At 35.7% G+C, this 17,593-nt stretch overlaps 5 protein-coding genes across 8 annotated transcripts in view; 3 read left to right on the top strand and 2 right to left on the bottom strand.

Annotated features, from left to right (window-relative positions):
- LOC109583548 (uncharacterized) overlaps positions 1-650 on the top strand; it is a 20,753-nt gene extending 20,103 nt beyond the window's left edge. Inside the window, exon 3 of the mRNA XM_019998958.1 lies at positions 4-650. Within this exon, the coding sequence (XP_019854517.1) occupies positions 4-380 (377 nt within the window). The 3' untranslated portion in view covers positions 381-650. The remainder of the gene's footprint in view (positions 1-3) is intronic.
- A 780-nt stretch (positions 651-1,430) lies between these two features.
- LOC100642021 (adrenodoxin-like protein, mitochondrial) lies at positions 1,431-2,696 on the bottom strand. Its single transcript, XM_003388051.3, has 4 exons — positions 2,451-2,696; positions 2,174-2,280; positions 2,038-2,125; positions 1,431-1,779 (listed from the first exon to the last, which is right to left on the bottom strand). The coding sequence occupies exons 1-4, from the start codon at positions 2,678-2,680 to the stop codon at positions 1,623-1,625; spliced, it is 582 nt and encodes a 193-aa protein (XP_003388099.1). The 5' UTR covers positions 2,681-2,696; the 3' UTR covers positions 1,431-1,622.
- A 97-nt stretch (positions 2,697-2,793) lies between these two features.
- On the top strand, positions 2,794-12,359 carry LOC100641897 (uncharacterized). Its single transcript, XM_019998943.1, has 23 exons — positions 2,794-3,023; positions 3,437-3,508; positions 5,462-5,580; positions 5,665-5,865; positions 6,612-6,753; positions 7,324-7,444; positions 7,489-7,659; positions 7,830-7,982; positions 8,243-8,401; positions 8,445-8,553; positions 8,638-8,867; positions 9,944-10,146; positions 10,195-10,283; positions 10,344-10,547; positions 10,597-10,710; positions 10,755-10,839; positions 10,909-11,010; positions 11,061-11,126; positions 11,172-11,264; positions 11,315-11,406; positions 11,470-11,586; positions 11,648-11,808; positions 11,859-12,359. Exons 1-23 carry the CDS (start codon positions 2,862-2,864, stop codon positions 12,122-12,124), a joined length of 3,231 nt encoding a protein of 1,076 aa, XP_019854502.1. The 5' UTR covers positions 2,794-2,861; the 3' UTR covers positions 12,125-12,359.
- LOC100641771 (arginyl-tRNA--protein transferase 1-like) lies at positions 12,195-14,636 on the bottom strand. Its single transcript, XM_003388049.3, has 2 exons — positions 14,451-14,636; positions 12,195-13,724 (listed from the first exon to the last, which is right to left on the bottom strand). Exons 1-2 carry the CDS (start codon positions 14,595-14,597, stop codon positions 12,471-12,473), a joined length of 1,401 nt encoding a protein of 466 aa, XP_003388097.1. The 5' UTR covers positions 14,598-14,636; the 3' UTR covers positions 12,195-12,470.
- A 34-nt stretch (positions 14,637-14,670) lies between these two features.
- The window catches only part of LOC100641515 (ergothioneine biosynthesis protein 1-like), a 7,979-nt gene continuing 5,056 nt past the window's right edge, over positions 14,671-17,593 (top strand). The window contains exons 1-8 of one of the 4 annotated variants that reach the window (XM_019998947.1): positions 14,671-14,798; positions 14,861-14,925; positions 15,088-15,200; positions 15,440-15,508; positions 15,584-15,724; positions 15,773-15,804; positions 15,861-16,073; positions 16,124-16,227. In XM_019998947.1, the coding sequence (XP_019854506.1) occupies positions 14,686-14,798; positions 14,861-14,925; positions 15,088-15,200; positions 15,440-15,508; positions 15,584-15,724; positions 15,773-15,804; positions 15,861-16,073; positions 16,124-16,227 (850 nt within the window). In that variant the 5' untranslated portion in view covers positions 14,671-14,685. The remainder of the gene's footprint in view (positions 14,799-14,860; positions 14,926-15,087; positions 15,201-15,439; positions 15,509-15,583; positions 15,725-15,772; positions 15,805-15,860; positions 16,074-16,123; positions 16,228-17,593) is intronic. The other 3 variants (XM_019998946.1, XM_019998945.1, XM_019998944.1) reach the window with 3 other exon arrangements.

Here is a 17,593-nt window from a genome sequence, read left to right as displayed (position 1 = left end):
GAGATTATCAGAATTATCATCGATTGACCAGCGAAGAAGAGGCTCAACTCATAGTTCTCTGTCTTGCTCTCAGTCCTGACAACTTGATTGGATCGATATTCCATCCAGTCAATGATTGTGGATCATCCACAAACAAGTTTGTTGAGATAAGTGCTGTTAAAACAGACATTCTTGTGACCAACTCTCTCCTCATTGGAGGACAGCAGAAAAAAGTACAAAGTGTCATGTTTTTCGAGAAGAGGTGGATGGAGAACAACTTCATTGAGCCACTTAAAGCAGTGCAGAGGAGACTCAACCGTCCTGCTCAACGTCGTATTGAGCCTCCCCCACGTCGTCCTCCTGCCCGTCGCAGGGAGAGCAGTTCCTGCACTATACTCTGAAGAATGAACCATTGAACTATTAGCAAGTGTTGCTATTAGTAATACTGCATTGCCTTTTAGTATGTAGGAGTGCAAGTATAATACTGTGTTTAGTTAGTATTGTGTGATCACTGTTGTTGTTTTGTGTCTAGGGTTGTTTACACATGTCCAGTTTACAATAGTCTATTGACTATACACTGTAGAGCTGTTGTGTACCAATTGTTATTGCTATAAGCCCCTGTAGATTTATTTGATATTATTTCAATTGCTATACTTGTTTGAAACAATAAAGTTTTGGATTCAATGATGTGTCAAAATTGCACAGCATGTGCAGAAATTTTCGACTTATAAAACATACAAAAAAAGGATTTATAAATGATCGATGAAAATGTTTTGAACCATTGTGTTTATATGCATGCTTCTGTATGTAAGCTACTCCAATGTCATTCATAGAATTCATTACTGTGTGTAGATCTACAATATTCATATTTTATGATCACATGACTGAAAAACAAAACAGCTTAACAACTTTGAAAGACTGCAGAGCATATGATGGCATCATCAGTTCAGAACCAGGAGAAGATAGAAATACATGTCAATGGGGAGCAGGTTAAAGTCTTTGTACCCAATGATCCCATAGCTATCTTGATGTACTACTTCAACACTGTCTGCAGCTGCTTTGAATTAGATAGTCAATTAGCTGATTCTTTAAGTCGTCTCAGAGACTATCAGAATTATTCTCAACTGACCCATGAAGAAGAAGTCCAGCTAATAAAGTATTGTCTTTCTTATAATCCCGAAACCATGGGGATCATATTCATATTTGATAAAACAATCAATCCTTCTGTCATCAAATTTGTTGATGAGACAACCATCAAACACAAATTGAGACTGGTTCATTCCTTTCCATTAGGGCCCAGTCGCCAAAAACAAAAGATACTGTATCTAATTTACACTAGCAATGATTACAAGTGGATGATGGATAACTATCACAAGCCAATAGAGGAGTTACAAAGGAAACGACACCCAGCACTACCTCAAATGAAGTGTGCTATCATTTGAAGTTTGAACTCCAGTTTCAAACATTTTTAAGTATTAAAAAATAGAGAGCTACATGTATACATGTACATAAAGCAATGCTGTAACTTGTTTCTTTTATTTTTTATTGTCTAGCTATCATTAATTTTGCTACATGATCACAAAAATTTATAATACATCGCAATTATAACTGTATTTGTATTAATATGCATGCATCAACACTCTTCAGTGAGGTTGAGGAGTGTGGCCATCAACATAAAAGTTTCTTGTCACTTTTGGAAGTGTTACGGTCATGCCATCGAGTTCTTTAGTTAGGATGACTTGGCAGCCTAGTCGGGAGTTCTCTTGTAAAAATGGAGCAAGATCGAGCAAATCTTCTTCTCTGAGAAAGAAAGTGGATACTGTCTATCTGGAAATTTTTGCTGTGATTTAAATTTTACTGGATTAGAATTTCGCAAAAATTAGATTACCCATATAATTACATACCACATTCAATAATACATGACACGGTCTTATTTAGTAAAAATTAAGTCACAGCACAATTTTAAGCCGCAAAAATTTCCTACCACACTAATTTCCTGATCTACGGTATATTCAAATTATGTACACATAAAATGAACTAATTAAAATGAAAACTTACTCTTCGTGTGCCTCTGGTAATAAATCAAAATATTCATTTTCAACGTATACGTGACATGTAGTACATGCCAACGAAGCTTCACAAGCACCTGGATAATATAATTCCAATTAATGCACATTTTACACTTTATCCTCACCCTCCATGTCTATGCCGTGTCTGTGAGCAAGATGGAGTAGGTTGTCTCCGACTTTTCCTTTTACTTCATGTCTCTCTCCATCTTTGCCGATGTACGTAACACTAATACTAAAAAAAAGGTGATGATTTAATGTTATAATTATTATTATCATAATAGAATGGAGTTTATTATAGGGCGGAGCTCAAGGTGAAAATAAATGTTAAAATTAAGTGTTAAAATAATTGTGAGCTTCTCGGAATTATTTAAAATTTGTACATTATTTAATAATTTTTTTTACTTTTCTTTTTCTGTTTCATTTTCTGATGGTGAGGTGCAGTAGTGACGTTTTTTATTAGGCCACACCCACACAGTACCATTTCTTGAGTTATAAAGGCCATCTTTTGCTTTCTTTCTTCTTCTCTCCAGGATACTAGCAGAGTAAAATTGTCTGGGGATACTTCTAGAGTGTAATAGAGCCGCCCTAAGTCCTGAAACAGCAGCAATAGAGAGTAAAGGTCTGGTAGCCATTTTATTAAAATTATTTGACTATAAATTTAAAACCTATTAAACATTGATATTTATTAATTAGCCTATTTTTATTAATTATTACTATTAATTATTGTGGTGACAGTAATCGATATTATTTCCTTTCTTTCTCGCTTTCTCTTTGCTGTAAAATACACACAGCCAAAAAAGAGAGAGCCAAGTCATGGCTAGCTCTTTCCTCTACCTTCTCTTGCTCCTCCTCCTCTCTCCCTCTCTCTCAATTGCGGCCTTACCTAGTGAGGCTCAAATGACAGAGGCAGGAAACCGTCTCTCTGAAAAATTCAGACAACTAAGAACAAATGGACTGGGAGTAGAATACATGAAAGTAAGCTTTAAACACTCCTTTGGAGTCAGGACCCTTTTAATTTAAGTAAAAGCATGTAGACTGTATACATGTACATGTTTTTGTCACTATAGAATACATCTACATCTACATGCATGTGATACTTCATTTAGTGTTTGTGTTGTAAATACCCTTGTCTCTGACTGTTATTATTTATAGCTATTTTTAATAAATCGATGGACAGTAAGTAATGTACGTTCAAACACTATCTTTATCCATTTTTTGAATTTTGCTGACGTGTTTGACACTAACACTTGAAAAGAGCAGGCACATGCACATTCACATGTAATTTTTCACTGTACTGTCACCAAGATCTACTCTTACTGTCACCCTGCTAATTTATACTGTCTTGTATACTTGTCATAACTGTCTCTCTCTCTCTCTCTTTCTCTCAGTCTCAATACAGTTCAGTTCTGGTTAATTACTCTACTATTGAAGTTGATGAACTGTCGGCCATTCAGAGCCTAGTAAGAGCTTGTACACATACATGCATTAAAATAATAGAGATTAAATAAGCTATTGCTCAATAAGGGGGGCATTCCCTTTTATAATGAGGGACATTTCGTAATGTCCCAATTGGTACTACAAGCCTATAAAAAAGTACCTCTGAAATGAGGACACCTCTGTATTAAGGACAGCTAGTGTGGGTCCAATGGTGTCCTTAATAAAGAGGCTACACTGTACATGTATTAAGGACAGGTAGTGTGGGCCCAATGGTGTCCTTAATAAAGAGGCTACACTGTACATGTATTAAGGACAGGTAGTGTGGGCCCAATGGTGTCCTTAATAAAGAGGCTACACTGTACATGTATTAAGGACAGGTAGTGTGGGCCCAATGGTGTCCTTAATAAAGAGGCTACACTGTACATGTATTAAGGACAGGTAGTGTGAGCCCAATGGTGTCCTTAATAAAGAGGCTACACTGTACATGTATTAAGGACAGGTAGTGTGGGTCCAATGGTGTCCTTAATAAAGAGGCTACACTGTACATGTAGCTTTGGGCCCAATGGTGTCTGGAATAAAGAGGCTTTAATTTGCTAGGGATTTGTATATACATTGTGATTTGTCATGCCCAGTTGCCATTGATAAGTTAATTTATAATGTTATTCCCATGCGTGGGCGGTTTGTGGGAGCTTTTCTCGCTTCACAGCAGCTGGTTGGTCAAGAGTGTTGTCACAGTGTTGATGTTGTCGTCATGTTTGTGACTATTATTAACACGGTAGTCTTTATAAGGCAATAAAAACAAGGAGATATCTGCAGTACATACAACAATCATTTCTTTCATTCTTAATTTTACATGTATGTATGTGCATGTATATACATAATTTAGTTACTACTATAAAGGAATGTAAGTGTAATTTGATATTAGTCAATCGGTATCCCATTAATAGTTGGTATAGTACTGCTGATATTATCTCTTATATAATAATGATGATGATAATGAAAGCTGATATATATATATATATATATATATATATGGGATTTTGAGGATTATGTGGTCCAGTAAAAGATGTGGTGGAGTAAATGAGTTAATGAAATAGTTGTATGAAGCCTGTGTCTCTCTATAGATTTTTCAGGGGCTAGCTGTGTTGTTATTTCATTGTTGGCATTCATTTGACTGTCTTGTCGCATTAGCGCATTAGTACATGGACCTGTCTTTGGAATGCTGTCAGTGTGTCTATAGAGAAAGAGAGAGGGGGGGAGGGAGAGAGAGAGAGGGAAGGAGAGAAGAGTGAGGAGCAAGAGCAGGCAAAGTATGATTATGTTATGTTTCATGTTTTCGTGTGATTTTTGGTGTAGAATTTGCAGAATTGAGATATTCAAAGGCTAAGAATGAGATAGTCAATGATGGAGGTGTTGGTGTGACTGATAGTGTCAATTTGTGAATTATTAAAAGAGAGAGAGAGAGAGAGAGAGAGGGAGAGGGAGAGAGAGGGAGAGAGAGAGAGAGGGAGAGAGAGAGGGAGAGGGAGAGAAGGTGAAGGTGAGAGACTGTCTACAGTTTGCTTTGATGTGTGTACATAAGAAATGTCTGTAGTCTTAAGTTGTGGTTGAGTCAGTATATTATTATTACTCTATACTGGAACCTGTTGCTTGTTTTATGGTTGTACAATACCAGTATACACTTGCTGGCAACCACACACTATTATAGTGATCCTCCATTTCTCTGTTTATGCCAATTAGTTGACCACACCCACATGTTATGGTTAATTGTAGTTATTGTTTTGTGTAGTAAAGTTGTGCCTTAATTGTTTCTATTACACAAAACAGCTGCTCTGATAAGAGATTTATCGATTTAAATATCTCCATTTATGTACTTGTCATTGTGTTTTATATTTGAAATATCGCTATTCTTCTTCTTCTTATTATTATTATTATTATTATTATTATTATTATTCTCTATTTTCTCTCTTTTTTAGCTATTCTTGTCAAATCCCAGAACCCAAGCTCAGTTGATGGTTCGGATAATCAACCAAGCATCAAATGCCGATTTTGATATTGTTGATAATACAACTGTGATACCACCAGACTGCTGCAGGTATTAATTAAGGGGCGTAACTTATGGGCATGGCTGTTAAATTTTAGTGCTTAATTATTATTATTATTTTTTGCAATTTTTTAGTAATTCGGGTGATTGCTGTTATAAATGTGTCCAGACAGAAGGCTCTAACTCTGTCATAGAAGACCTGTACGTCAGCTTGTCTCCCTTGAATGGAGCTGATGAGGTTCAAGTGGGTTTCAATGACGGTTCCTTGTTAGAGTTCCCAAGAATAGCAAAAACGTCCTCGGGAGCAAACTGCAGTAGCTTAGACCCTAGACTAACGTAAGAGGAGCATGAGAGGTTCTTTAGTACACAATACATATCAATAGTTCTAATGGAATTACAGTCTATCTGCAAATTTTTAATGTGATTTTAATTTTACTGGATTAGAATTTTCCAAAAAATTAGATCACCCATATAAAGCATTCAATAATACATGACACAATCTTATTTAGTAAACATTAAATCACAGAACTATTTTGAAACTCAAAAATTTTCTACCACACAAATTTCCTGATCTATAGTATTACGAATTGCATACAAGTTCATATGTACATGTACATCATATTTGAAATTATCTACATACCTTATGTGTACATTTTAAAGTAAACACAAGTACAATAGTACAATGTACATGTATACACTTGTACTTCAGACTACATGACATGTATGCTATTTTAGTGATGTGCAGGTAATAGTAGTACAAATATTTGTCTTGGAATTGTAGTGTTACACAACTAAACACACTATTATCATAAACAACACCTTCTATAATACCTTAATTTATTGTAATGAATATGGTTATAGGGGCAACCCACGATATACTTTTCCAAATGTCTGCTTTATAAAGACAGAGCATATAAGCAGCTGTCAGGTCAATTATGACTTTGAAGAACGTGTCCAATTTTTGGATAGGAGAGTAGTTAAGGGTGTAGCTCTTAACGAAATCCTTATTTCTTATACTGAAAACAATAATGAAACATGCAGAGTATACAACAGTAATTTATTGTTTTTCTTCCTTTATATAGTACTTGGTATACTCGTGCTACTAATGTGTCTGCAGGTACTCGCTATATTGTGTTGTTTTTGAATCTTAACGGAGCCAGTAATATCACCATTTTAAAGGAAGCTGCACTAAAAGTCATTGGATCTCTCACAGAGATTGATATGGTAAGTCTATTTTTAGCAACAAGCTGTGTTACTATTAATAGCAACACAGAAACACAGATGCTACTACTTTTGTATGTAGTAAATATTGGCTTGAAAGCAATGTTGATATTAATAGTTTTATGTCATTACTTTGATGCTATTTATAGTAACACATAGGGTTTCCCACAAAGCATGCTACAGTAAGTGAGCTATACATTGTAATGGCAAGTATGTCTTTTGGAGTAACTTTAAAAATTCATAAAAAATTCAATTTTGATTGGAATCTATTCAAACTTTCTACACAACCATAAGTACATGTATATGCATCAGATAAAGTTATAAAAATGGAGAATTCTTTTTTTTTCATTTTTGGCAAAGTTTGGCTTGAGACTGTGTACTATAGTACAGGGACTTTTACCCGATTTTGAGCAACTTTTAAAATTTGTAAAAATTCAGTTATGATGAGATCCTGTTCACACTTTCTACACAACATAAGTACATGTACAGTACTATATGCCACAATCCTGTGTAGTGACATGACAGTGATGTCATCAGTTTGATGCTATTTATAGTAACGTGTTCCTAATATAGATATCGCTAGTTGTGGTGAGCACTAACAGACAAAGGATGTGTCCGTCTTCTTTTGAACCTGCCACAGAATCACAAAAATGGATACTATCAAGAATAATCAATGAAGAATTATTAGATTCACGTGAGTTATCATTATTTATCTATTTATTTATTATGCATTTTTAGGTACAAGGGATTATCAAGAGGCTTTTAACAAGACATGGGATCTCTTTAATGCAGTTACTGGTCTAGAGCGATTGATAATAATAACTGAGAACGATGCCTATGGGTTTGATGGAGCAACATTCAATAATATACCAGCAGCTGGGTTTTTTACGATTGTATATGCCAACCAGCGTAAGTGATGTTTTCTGGGATTTTATTCGTGGATTTATTATTATTATTATTATTATTATTATTATTATTATTATTATTATTATAAGTATTATTATTTGTTATAGAGAAATGGTTTGTTGTATTTTAAAATCATAATCAATGTAACTATTAATTATTTTTATTTTTAACAGTTTCTTCATCTGCTAACTCGTTGGGTTTGTCTCCTGCAAGGAATTCTGTCCCATTATCAGAGATTAATAACTATTTACATTTCTTTACAGCTAATGCTGATTTTTCTCCGACTCCGCCCAATTTAGTTGCAACCGATTTTAACTCCAAAGGAGGTAATGAATCATTTAATATTCACTTGCCTCACTCTCCCTCCCTCTCCCTCTCCCTCTCCCTCTCCCTCTCCCTCTCCCTCTCCCTCTCCCTCTCCCTCTCCCTCTCCCTCTCCCTCTCCCTCTCCCTCCCCCTCTCTCTCTCCCTCTCCCTCTCCCTCTCTCTCTCTCTCTCTCTCCCTCCCTCTCTCTCTCTCTCTCTCTCTCTCTCTCTCTCTCTCTCCCTCTCCCTCTCTCTCTCTCTTTCTCTCTCTCTCTCTCAGAACTCTGTCTCTCTGTTTCACAGATTATTGCTGATGATACTAATAATCTAGTAGGCGTGGCTACTGTTCGTAGTCCCTGGAAACGACTCTTTGCAGGGCTAGAAATGGACGTCCTTAATAATCGTCCATCCTCGTATTATTTTGTAATGAAAGGAGACGGTTAGTATATACATGTACATGTATTATATGATATTTTTGATAGGTAAAATGATGTATCACAGTAGATATCCTACTACTTATGTTTATGACATTGACCCCACCACTATTGAAAATAATGAAGCATTTCCAACCATCTTGAGTGCCATCTTGAAGTAAGCAGATAGTATACTGAAGTATACTGTAATAAACTGAGAGATTACTGAGATATACTTTTTTCTACTTTCTCTTTTTTGTAGTGGAGAGAATGAGTCCTTGCCGTTCAATAATACATTATTATACTCTAATAATAATCAAAGTTATTTCACTCGTATTGTTCCCTCCACCTATTACTGCTGGCAAGTCCTTGATGATGAAGTTTTTGTGACGCATTCGCAATCTACTCCACTGTTGAACATATTTGCTTGTTTGGTGTTAGCTGATGAGGATCAGTCAGTTGTTAATACATTCAGAGTACCTGATATTTCTGGTAATTATTATACCATTGTATTGATACATATTGATTTGATGTCCTTGCACTGTGTAGAAGGCTTGAGCTGATTTTGACTTCAATTTTTTGAGCTATTATCATTTTTAAAACGGTCTAGTTTTTGAAAAATACTTAAGGCCATGGTTTTTTCCAAAAAATGGCTCCAGAATGATCCCCAATTTTTATTACATTTTCAGATACATATTAATTTGATGTCCTTGTGCTACATACATGCAAAAGATTTGAGGTGATTCTGACTTGAATTTTTCAAGTTATGGCCATTTTAAGAAAATTTTACAAAAAATGGCTCCGGAATCACCCCAAATTTTTATTACACTTTAAGATACATATTGATGTCTTTATGCTATGTAGAAAGTTTGAGCTGATTCTGACTTCAATTTTTCAAGTTATGGCCATTTTAAGAAAACACCGAAATTCTGAAAAATACCCAAGGCTATATAGCCCATGGTTTTTTCCGAAAAATGGCTCCGAAATGACCCTCAATTTTTATTACATTTTAAGATACATATTGATGTCTTTATGCTATGTAGAAAGTTTGAGTTGATTCCAACTTCAATTTTTCAAGTTATGGCCATTTTAAGAGAACACCGAAATTCTGAAAAATACCCAAGGCTATATATATATAGCCCATGGTTTTTTCCGAAAAATGGCTCCGAAATGACCCCCAATTTTTATTACATTTTAAGATACATATTGATGCCCTTATGCTGTGTAGAAAGTTTGAGCTGATTCCGACTTCAATTTTTCAAGTTATGGCCATTTTAAGAAAATGCCAAATTTCTGAAAAATACCCAAGGCTATAGCTATAGCCCATGGTTTTTTCTGAAAAATGGCTCCAAAATCACCCCCAATTTTTATTACATTTTCTTATACATATTGATGTCCTTATGCTATGTAGAAAGTTTGAGCTGATTTTGACTTCAATTTTTCAAGTTACAGCCATTTTAAGAGAATGCCAAAATTCTGAAAAATACCCAAGGCTATAGAAATGACCCCCAATTTTTATTACATTTTCTGGTGCATATTGATGTCCTTATTATTTTATGGTATTGTAGGTTCATACAGTCAAAGATCAGTCCCTATCTATCAAGATTTACTTGATTCATCAACTGATAGTTGTACCGAGTACTGTCAATACACTTCTCGTAATTCATTAACACTTCAAATAACCACGCCTCTAACTCCGCCCAACTCATCAGAACTAAGAACCTTTTCAGAGTACATCAAGGGTAATTCAAGAAGTTCATCTTATGCTAATGTAAGAAATAGGTATAATTAATAGCATGATTTATTTTATTTTTTGCAGAGTGGCATAGCTGAAGCTGTGTCTGTCCATTCTCGTATTGAGAGGGCGTGGCTTAGATCCACTAATAATTACGAATCAATAATTAGACGGTAATGAATATAATTATTAATTTTTATTAATTTTTATTAATTATCCATTAATATTCATAGTTATTTGACCACACCCACCGGTATATTTCTAAGTTATCGTGGTCTACAGTTATCTAATGAGTTTGATCCTAAAGGACTTCCTTCTTATATTTCTGCTATTACTAACGATAATGTCCTCTCACTCACTCCAGCATTTACCGATCCATTGTTTCCTGAATTAGGTACTTTACTCTACAGCATCAGTGAATCCGTTCGACTATCAATGTGAGTAATGGGTGTAGTTATATTATATATAGACACACCCACTTTATAGAGGAGATAGAAATCCACTTTTCAGTGTCTTATCTGCTGACGTCAGCATGAGCTCATTATTGGAGGACATGGATGAAGCTTTTGGTGGCAGATTTTGTGGAGTCAGCAATAGAGAGTATGATCATGTGATGTGTCGTGTGATTGTTTATTAATCTCCAGGTGTACAGTGATTACAAGTGATGGGTATTTTGTTTTGTTACCAAATACAGTTACACCGCCTCGTCATATTACAGAACACACTGATGTTAGTATAAGAGAAATTAATTTTAAAAATTTTAAATAATTTTAAAAATTTATTTCTCTTAATACACAGTATGATGGCATTACATTATCTATGATTAATAATGGAGTGTTAGTGAAGACTGGTTGTAATAATATTAATGATTTGGGTGTCAATCATGACAGATTCTATTATGTAAGGAACTTTAAGTGATGGATGGCTGTATCAGTAATGTTTTTCTGCAGGTCAATTCTTCAGCTATATCATCAAATTCTTGTTACATTACTGAAAATGGGTGCAGGGACTATTGTGTAAGTATAATTATGACTTTTATTCAGTCATTCTTTCTCCTTTAGATAAGTCCTATAAGTGGCACAACTGGATATTTCATTGTTTCCAAGCAAAAATCAACTTGTTTACCTACTGCTTTTTCTTTCTGTCGTGCTGGGGTAAGTCACATGATTCTTGTGTGATCTATTGATATTTTTTGTTCTCATAGCAAACTGTGTGTTCATTCTGTGATACTTTTACTAATGATTTACAGTGTCCCTGCACTTGTAGGACTTCAGCATGTAACAATACCGCCTACGAGTTAGTGAATAAAAGGATTTTCACGATGCATGCATTTTTATTTTCTAATTTATTTTTTTATAGTTTTCCTGTCTGTCCTATGAAAATGGCTCCAGCCACTTATGAAAGAGCTGATTCCTTTCCAGTCATTCCTGATGATGTTATGGCCTGTCCTCAAACTTGTATGAATCAAACTAATGTGTAAGAGAATTATTGTTATTTTTCCTTTACCATGTATGATGTTCTCTCTCTCTCTACTCAGTACATGTAACCTATTATCCTGTAGCTGGTGCACTGAACAAAGCTCTTGTCTACCACTTGGCACATGTTGTGTTACTACTGATGCAGACTGCTGCAACCACTCATCAATAAGATCACTGCCAGCTTGCTTAAGAGACTCATGCTCTCCTCCATCAACCCCCAGTATGCAATACCTCTTTAAACGACATCCTTTAATTCTGTTCATTGAATAGGCTCAAATACTACTGCCTCGTCTACGGATGCTTCCTCACTTCCTATCATACTAGGACTAACGTTTGGTATCCTTGCTGCATTGATTATAGTTGCTCTTTTAGTTACTTGCTTCTTGTGGAACGTGTATTGCAGGGTTAGCGATTCTGATGGTACCAAGAGTGATTTCAATTTTAATAATGAGCCGGTCAAAGCTATAAATCGAAGGACATTAGAGAATGAAAATGAGAATGGTGGTGGAGGTAGTATTCCTCTTGAAAAATTATAGGAGAGAGGAGTTTCTCTTCTTCTCACACACACTGTCTCCCTCTGTTTCGTTTTTTCATATAGCTATACTGTTTTTTGTGAACTTGTGCAGACCTTAGCGTCTGAGTAACTATACTATAAGTAATTGACATCAAAGATTTTCAGAACTTGGTATATACTGTACACTTTCATGCACTACTCTCTCTCTCTCTCTCCTTGTTGTATTTGTTGTTATCAATAGACTTTCATTTTTAAAAGTTAATCAAAAAAGTGTAAGAAAAAGAAGGCACATGTACAAGAGTACTTTAATAAAAAGAATTTTTTCCAATGATTAATGGATAGTAGATTAAATGATGAAAATGTACTAATCAAGCAAGAAATAGAAAGCAAGTTTTTGCAACAGAAGCTCCAGCTAACTGAGTATATTCCTTAACTTTGCTTTCAAACTCCCTTCGTTCTCTATCAGTTATGATCCTCCTTACTATCCCATAAGGTAGCAGCTGTCTACGATACATTACCATTGTGCCCTCCTCATTTGGTGGTTCTTCTGGGCTACCTTCGTCGTCGAAACGAGCATATTTTGAAACGTCTAACTTTTTCTGGCAGATCTCGAAAGGAACGTAGCGATTGGTGACAGGGCAGAGCAAGAAGGACGGGAAATACTCGCCTTTATATTTCATTTTTTGACAATCGTGTACATAATACCCCATGCAGTAATAGCGGAGGGTTGGATTGTGGGAATGGAGTTTTCTCACGAGTCCCATCTCGTTGAGAGCCGATATCACTCCGAGTCTCAAGAAATCGAAATCAGGATCATAATAAACGTACTTTGACGACACGATCTCTGGCAGTACATCAATCACACCCACCATAATTAATTTTCCATCTATTCGATATTGTAGATGGTACGAGCCATAGCCACAGTCCCACCCCTTGGGTCCGGGTTCTTCGCAAAGCGGGGAATCAACAAGAAACCTTTTGAAATCTTTTACGGTACATTTATCAGGTGTGTCCTTATGTACGCTCATTTGATACTTTTTATAAACCTCATAACTTTCAAAATAAGATTCCGTAAATTCTTTTGATTCTGGATGTGACCGTACTAGTTTTATCGTTAGCTTATGGGCGGAGTCTTCGGATGGTTGAATTTCTTCTAAGTAATCTTCAAGTGATTTTCTAGTCGGCTGAGCTTTGGGCGTCGTTATGGGTGTGGCTTCACTTTGATCCATTTGCTGCATTTTTAATAATTTCTTTTCTTTTCTTATGTCTTTAGCTTTTCTTGCCGGAGGCTTACTAGGATCAGCTCCTTCACCAGGACGAACAGTTTTCACTTTCAACTTACCCTCTGCTTCCGGTAACTTAGCCATGCCTTCAAGTAAGCGTGGCTTATCTTGACCGTCACTTTTAGCGTCAATTCTTGTCTCCTCCTCATCACACCCATCTCTTGGTTTCTTTCCGGTTTTGAGAAAAGTGGCCATTCTCTTAATAGTCCTTTTTTGAGATTTCGAGGGCACAAAATTTGGTGCATCGCAGCGAATAATGTAAAGAGGACAGCACATCATCTCGTTGGCTGGTTTATAGATGTACTTTCCGCTTCTTCTCCAGCCTCTGTCTGTTAATTCCTAAGGGACATAGAGAGAGTAAAAGTGAAACTGTCTTTTTAAAAACTGTTTATGCATAAATATTAAATATTTAGAAAGACTCGTGTTGCAATCAAAATAAATAAACAACAATTTAAAACAGCCATTTTTAATGATAATTATATAACATACAACAGTGGCTTTGGCCCGATTTTGGAGTAACTTTAAAAATTCATAAAAAATCCAACTTTGATTGGAATCAGCTCAAACTTTCTACACAATATAAGAGCAGGTATACGCATTAGGAAAAATTATAAAAATGGAGAATTCTCTCTTTCTCAATTTTGACAAAATTTGGCCAAAGTTCCTGTACTATAGTACAAGGACTTTGACCTGATTTTGGAGTAACTTTGAAAATTCATAAAAAATTCAACTTTGCTTGGAATCAGCTCAAACTTTCTGCACAACATAAGAACATATCATGTATCAGAAAAAATTATAAAAATGAAGATTTCTCTCTTTTTCAATTTTGGCAAAATTTGGCTTGAGACCATGTACTATAGTACAGGGACTTTGACCCGATTTTTGAGTAAATATAAAAATTTGTAAAAAAATCCAATTTTGATCAGAATCAGCTCAAAATGTGTACGCAACATAACAACACGTATACGTGTACACGTATATATTAAAAAGTAAATTTTTATTTTAATAAAACACCATTATAGTAAGAATATGCATTAGAGTATATACTTGGAGTGTTAACATTACTTGTAGATGCTGTACAGTTAGTTGATGGGCCCACATTCCAGGTGCTACAAACCCGCTCGAGCTCTTACAGTAGCCACACCTATGGCCTCCATCACTGCCCAAATACTCTACAATTGATCTCTTTTGAGGCCTGGAGGCGGTAGCCATCTTTCTAGGAAGCAGCAAAGCCAAAGAAATGCAGCAGCCCCGCCCATTATATAGCCACGCCTAGTCTCTTCTGCAGAAATTTGATATCATGTCTGAGAAAGAGAATGGGGTGAGCTCCACTGCACTACTGGAGGCCTTTAGAGCGAAGGAATATGTCTTCTCATCTCTGGCACCTCCAAATCTTAACCTTTTTACTAGAAAGTAAAGCTATATCTATACATTTTTTGCATAAACCGCTACTTTCTCCTCTACATGCTCTATAGGGAAATGAGAAGCTACTTTGAAAATGCATACGATTTGGATGAGGGACTCTTCTCAGCAATAAAAGGTCGATAGTTGCGGGACTTGTGTTTTAAAAGCTTTAAGAATTGAGCTATTGTGTACTTAATTATAAGCACTACATCTAAAATTGGCCCATTTCCAAGCCTATAGATCTATCACACCTCTCATTGCTAAGAGCAAAGAAATAATTTTCATCCTCTTTTTCTAGATGAGAAGTATTTCTACATGTGCCCTGATAGGCTTCGTCTGCCTCTCATCTTTTATTTTGGTCACACAGCCACTCTCTATGTTAACAAGCTATTGCTAGCTGGACTCATTAAGGTATAGGTAGCTGTTGCATTATACTCTTGCTTTTGAATAGTACTGCTTCATTCCAAGCATGCCAAGTTATAGTATATTATGAGTCTTGATGTTATCTAATTACTGCAGCATAGCCCAGGATGTGTGAAGTTTGATCTATTTTACCTTTTATGTTAATCACCATTTATTGTTGTCCTAACAATAAATTATTGAAAATAGTAACACCTGTTAAATGCTCTCTCTACTTTGTTGTTATGCAGGAGAGAGTTAACAGAAGTTTTGAGAAAATGTTTGAAACCGGAGTGGATGAAATGTCCTGGGATGACACAGTTAGTTAATATTCTTAGTACACAGCATGATAATTATATAACATTGTATCATTATCAACTCTTTTATTATTTTAGGAGAACTACAGGATGGGTGGTAGCTATCAGTGGCCATCATTGAGTGAAGTTATGGAGTACAGGAACAGAGTGAGGGAGCTGGTGATTGAAGTAATTGAGAATGCACCACTCACTTTACCTGTAACCATGGATCATCCTTGGGTAAGATAAGGTTAATTTTAAATAATTTGAATCTTCTTTGATTTGCAGTGGAGCTTGCTAATGGGAATAGAGCACCAGAGGTAAATGGAAATGATTTTTAAAAATTTATTTTCTCTTCTCTTTTTGCAATTTATAGGATCCATATTGAAACGTCATCAGTGTTGATACGTCAGTTACCAGTTGATTATTTGGAGTGTCCCACTAACTGGAAGTATGCTCCCATTAATTCTCCTACACCAGTTGGTCCTAATGCATTCATTAAAGTGAATGAAGGAGAGATTACATTAGGTAAACCTACTGACTTCCCTACTTATGGCTGGGACAATGAGTATGGAACTAAAACTACTAAGTGAGAAGATGAAATATTACTGTTCTTATTACAATTCTTCTTAATCTTAGAGTTCCTGCATTTGAGGCAACTCAGTATCTTATTACTAACAAAGAGTTTTTCGACTTTGTTGCTGATGGTGGATACAGTACTAAGAAATACTGGACTGATGAAGGTAATAATCAAAGGATATTTTCATACCTTGTCTTCACATGCAATATTTACATCAATAATAGGCTGGCAATGGGTCCAATTCAGGCAGCCAAAGCATCCATTGTTTTGGGTCTGTACTGATGGATGTAAGTCTAATTGTGGATCCACTCTCTCTGATTACTCTCATTGTAACAATGAAGGCCATGGACAGAAGTACAGGTCAGAATGGGAGTTTGGAATTATAGGAATGAAGTTGTTGTGCACAGGTATCGTGCTTTGTATGACGTCATTGATATGCCCTGGGATTGGCCAGTTGATGTTAACTATCACGAAGCTAAGGCATACTGCCGTTGGAAAGGGGCGGAGTTTAGACTACCGACTGAAGCCGAGCACCAGATCATGAGAGGAAACAAGGTTTTATTCATCTTTAATTAATATTATTAATAATGAATTTTTAGCCTCGCTATTCAAAATTTGATGGTGCTATTTTAAGCAGCGAAGAATCTGAAACTAACACTAATCTTGCATATGGATCATCAACTGTAAGAACATAAAGTTAACAAGATTACCCACTGATTTTTTAATTCTAGCCTGTCAATTTTTATAAGCCAAACTCCAATGGTTTTTATGATGTCAGTGGCAATGTATGGGAGTGTACTGAAGATCAGTTTGATGGTCTGCCTGGATTTAAGACGCACTATCTTTATGATGATTATTCAGGACCAAGCTTTGATGGAAGGCACAATATCCTACTGGTATATAAATTTGAACTTTATTGAATAAAAACTGCTTACTACTAGTATTTTATTTGCATTATATTGTTTTAAAAATCCACTTCCTTCTTCAATTTCTCTTCTCATGCAGGGTAGCTCATGGATTTCAATAGGTAGCTACTCCTCCTGGTTTACAAGGAGTGCTTTTAGGAGACACTTTTATCAGCATTCTGGCTTTCGTGTTGCCCGCTCTCTCTCTCAATCATCAGTTCCTCCAGTCAGACAGTACAAAATGACTGGCTTTGTATTGGGCCTAGGGATAACTGGTCAGTACTAACTGATTGAGAAAAGCATTTTATGAAGTATATGCAAGTTTTATGCAATTATGCTATTGCTAGTGTAGTAGCAGTAGATATACAATAGCAGTATATGAAGCCTTTTTTATTTCTGGCAGACTGGTATATAGTACTATGCAACTGCTATAAAAATAGTAGTACATGAAGTATTGTAATGGTTTCATCTTATGCACAGATAATTTTGTTACAATTGATGGAATCAGTGAAAAGGAACTTTCTGCACCTTCTCTTAATGACCAGTTTGCATACGATGCTGTGGAGACATGCAAAGATTACGTTGTTAACAAAATGGGCAAGGTAATTAGAAACAATCACTTGA

This window comes from Amphimedon queenslandica, unplaced genomic scaffold (assembly GCF_000090795.2).
Source record: "Amphimedon queenslandica unplaced genomic scaffold, v1.1 AMPQUscaffold_13298, whole genome shotgun sequence".
NCBI classification, from domain to species: domain Eukaryota; kingdom Metazoa; phylum Porifera; class Demospongiae; order Haplosclerida; family Niphatidae; genus Amphimedon; species Amphimedon queenslandica.
This window is presented reverse-complemented; position numbering and strand designations above follow the sequence as displayed.

Excerpts from the sequence above, each read along its gene's own strand:
- LOC100642021 (XM_003388051.3), bottom strand. The coding sequence starts at position 2,680 with ATGGCTACCAGACCTTTACTCTCTATTGCTGCTGTTTCAGGACTTAGG. Across the intron at positions 2,281-2,450 it reads AATGAAACAGAAAAAGAAAA|TATTAGTGTTACGTACATCG; the intron begins GTAAAAAAAATT and ends CCTTTTTTTTAG. Across the intron at positions 2,126-2,173 it reads ACACGGCATAGACATGGAGG|GTGCTTGTGAAGCTTCGTTG; the intron begins GTGAGGATAAAG and ends TATATTATCCAG.
- LOC100641897 (XM_019998943.1), top strand. The coding sequence starts at position 2,862 with ATGGCTAGCTCTTTCCTCTACCTTCTCTTGCTCCTCCTCCTCTCTCCC. Across the intron at positions 3,509-5,461 it reads TGTCGGCCATTCAGAGCCTA|CTATTCTTGTCAAATCCCAG; the intron begins GTAAGAGCTTGT and ends TCTCTTTTTTAG. Across the intron at positions 8,868-9,943 it reads CAGAGTACCTGATATTTCTG|GTTCATACAGTCAAAGATCA; the intron begins GTAATTATTATA and ends ATGGTATTGTAG.
- LOC100641771 (XM_003388049.3), bottom strand. The coding sequence starts at position 14,597 with ATGGCTACCGCCTCCAGGCCTCAAAAGAGATCAATTGTAGAGTATTTG. Across the intron at positions 13,725-14,450 it reads TAACTGTACAGCATCTACAA|GAATTAACAGACAGAGGCTG; the intron begins GTAATGTTAACA and ends TATGTCCCTTAG.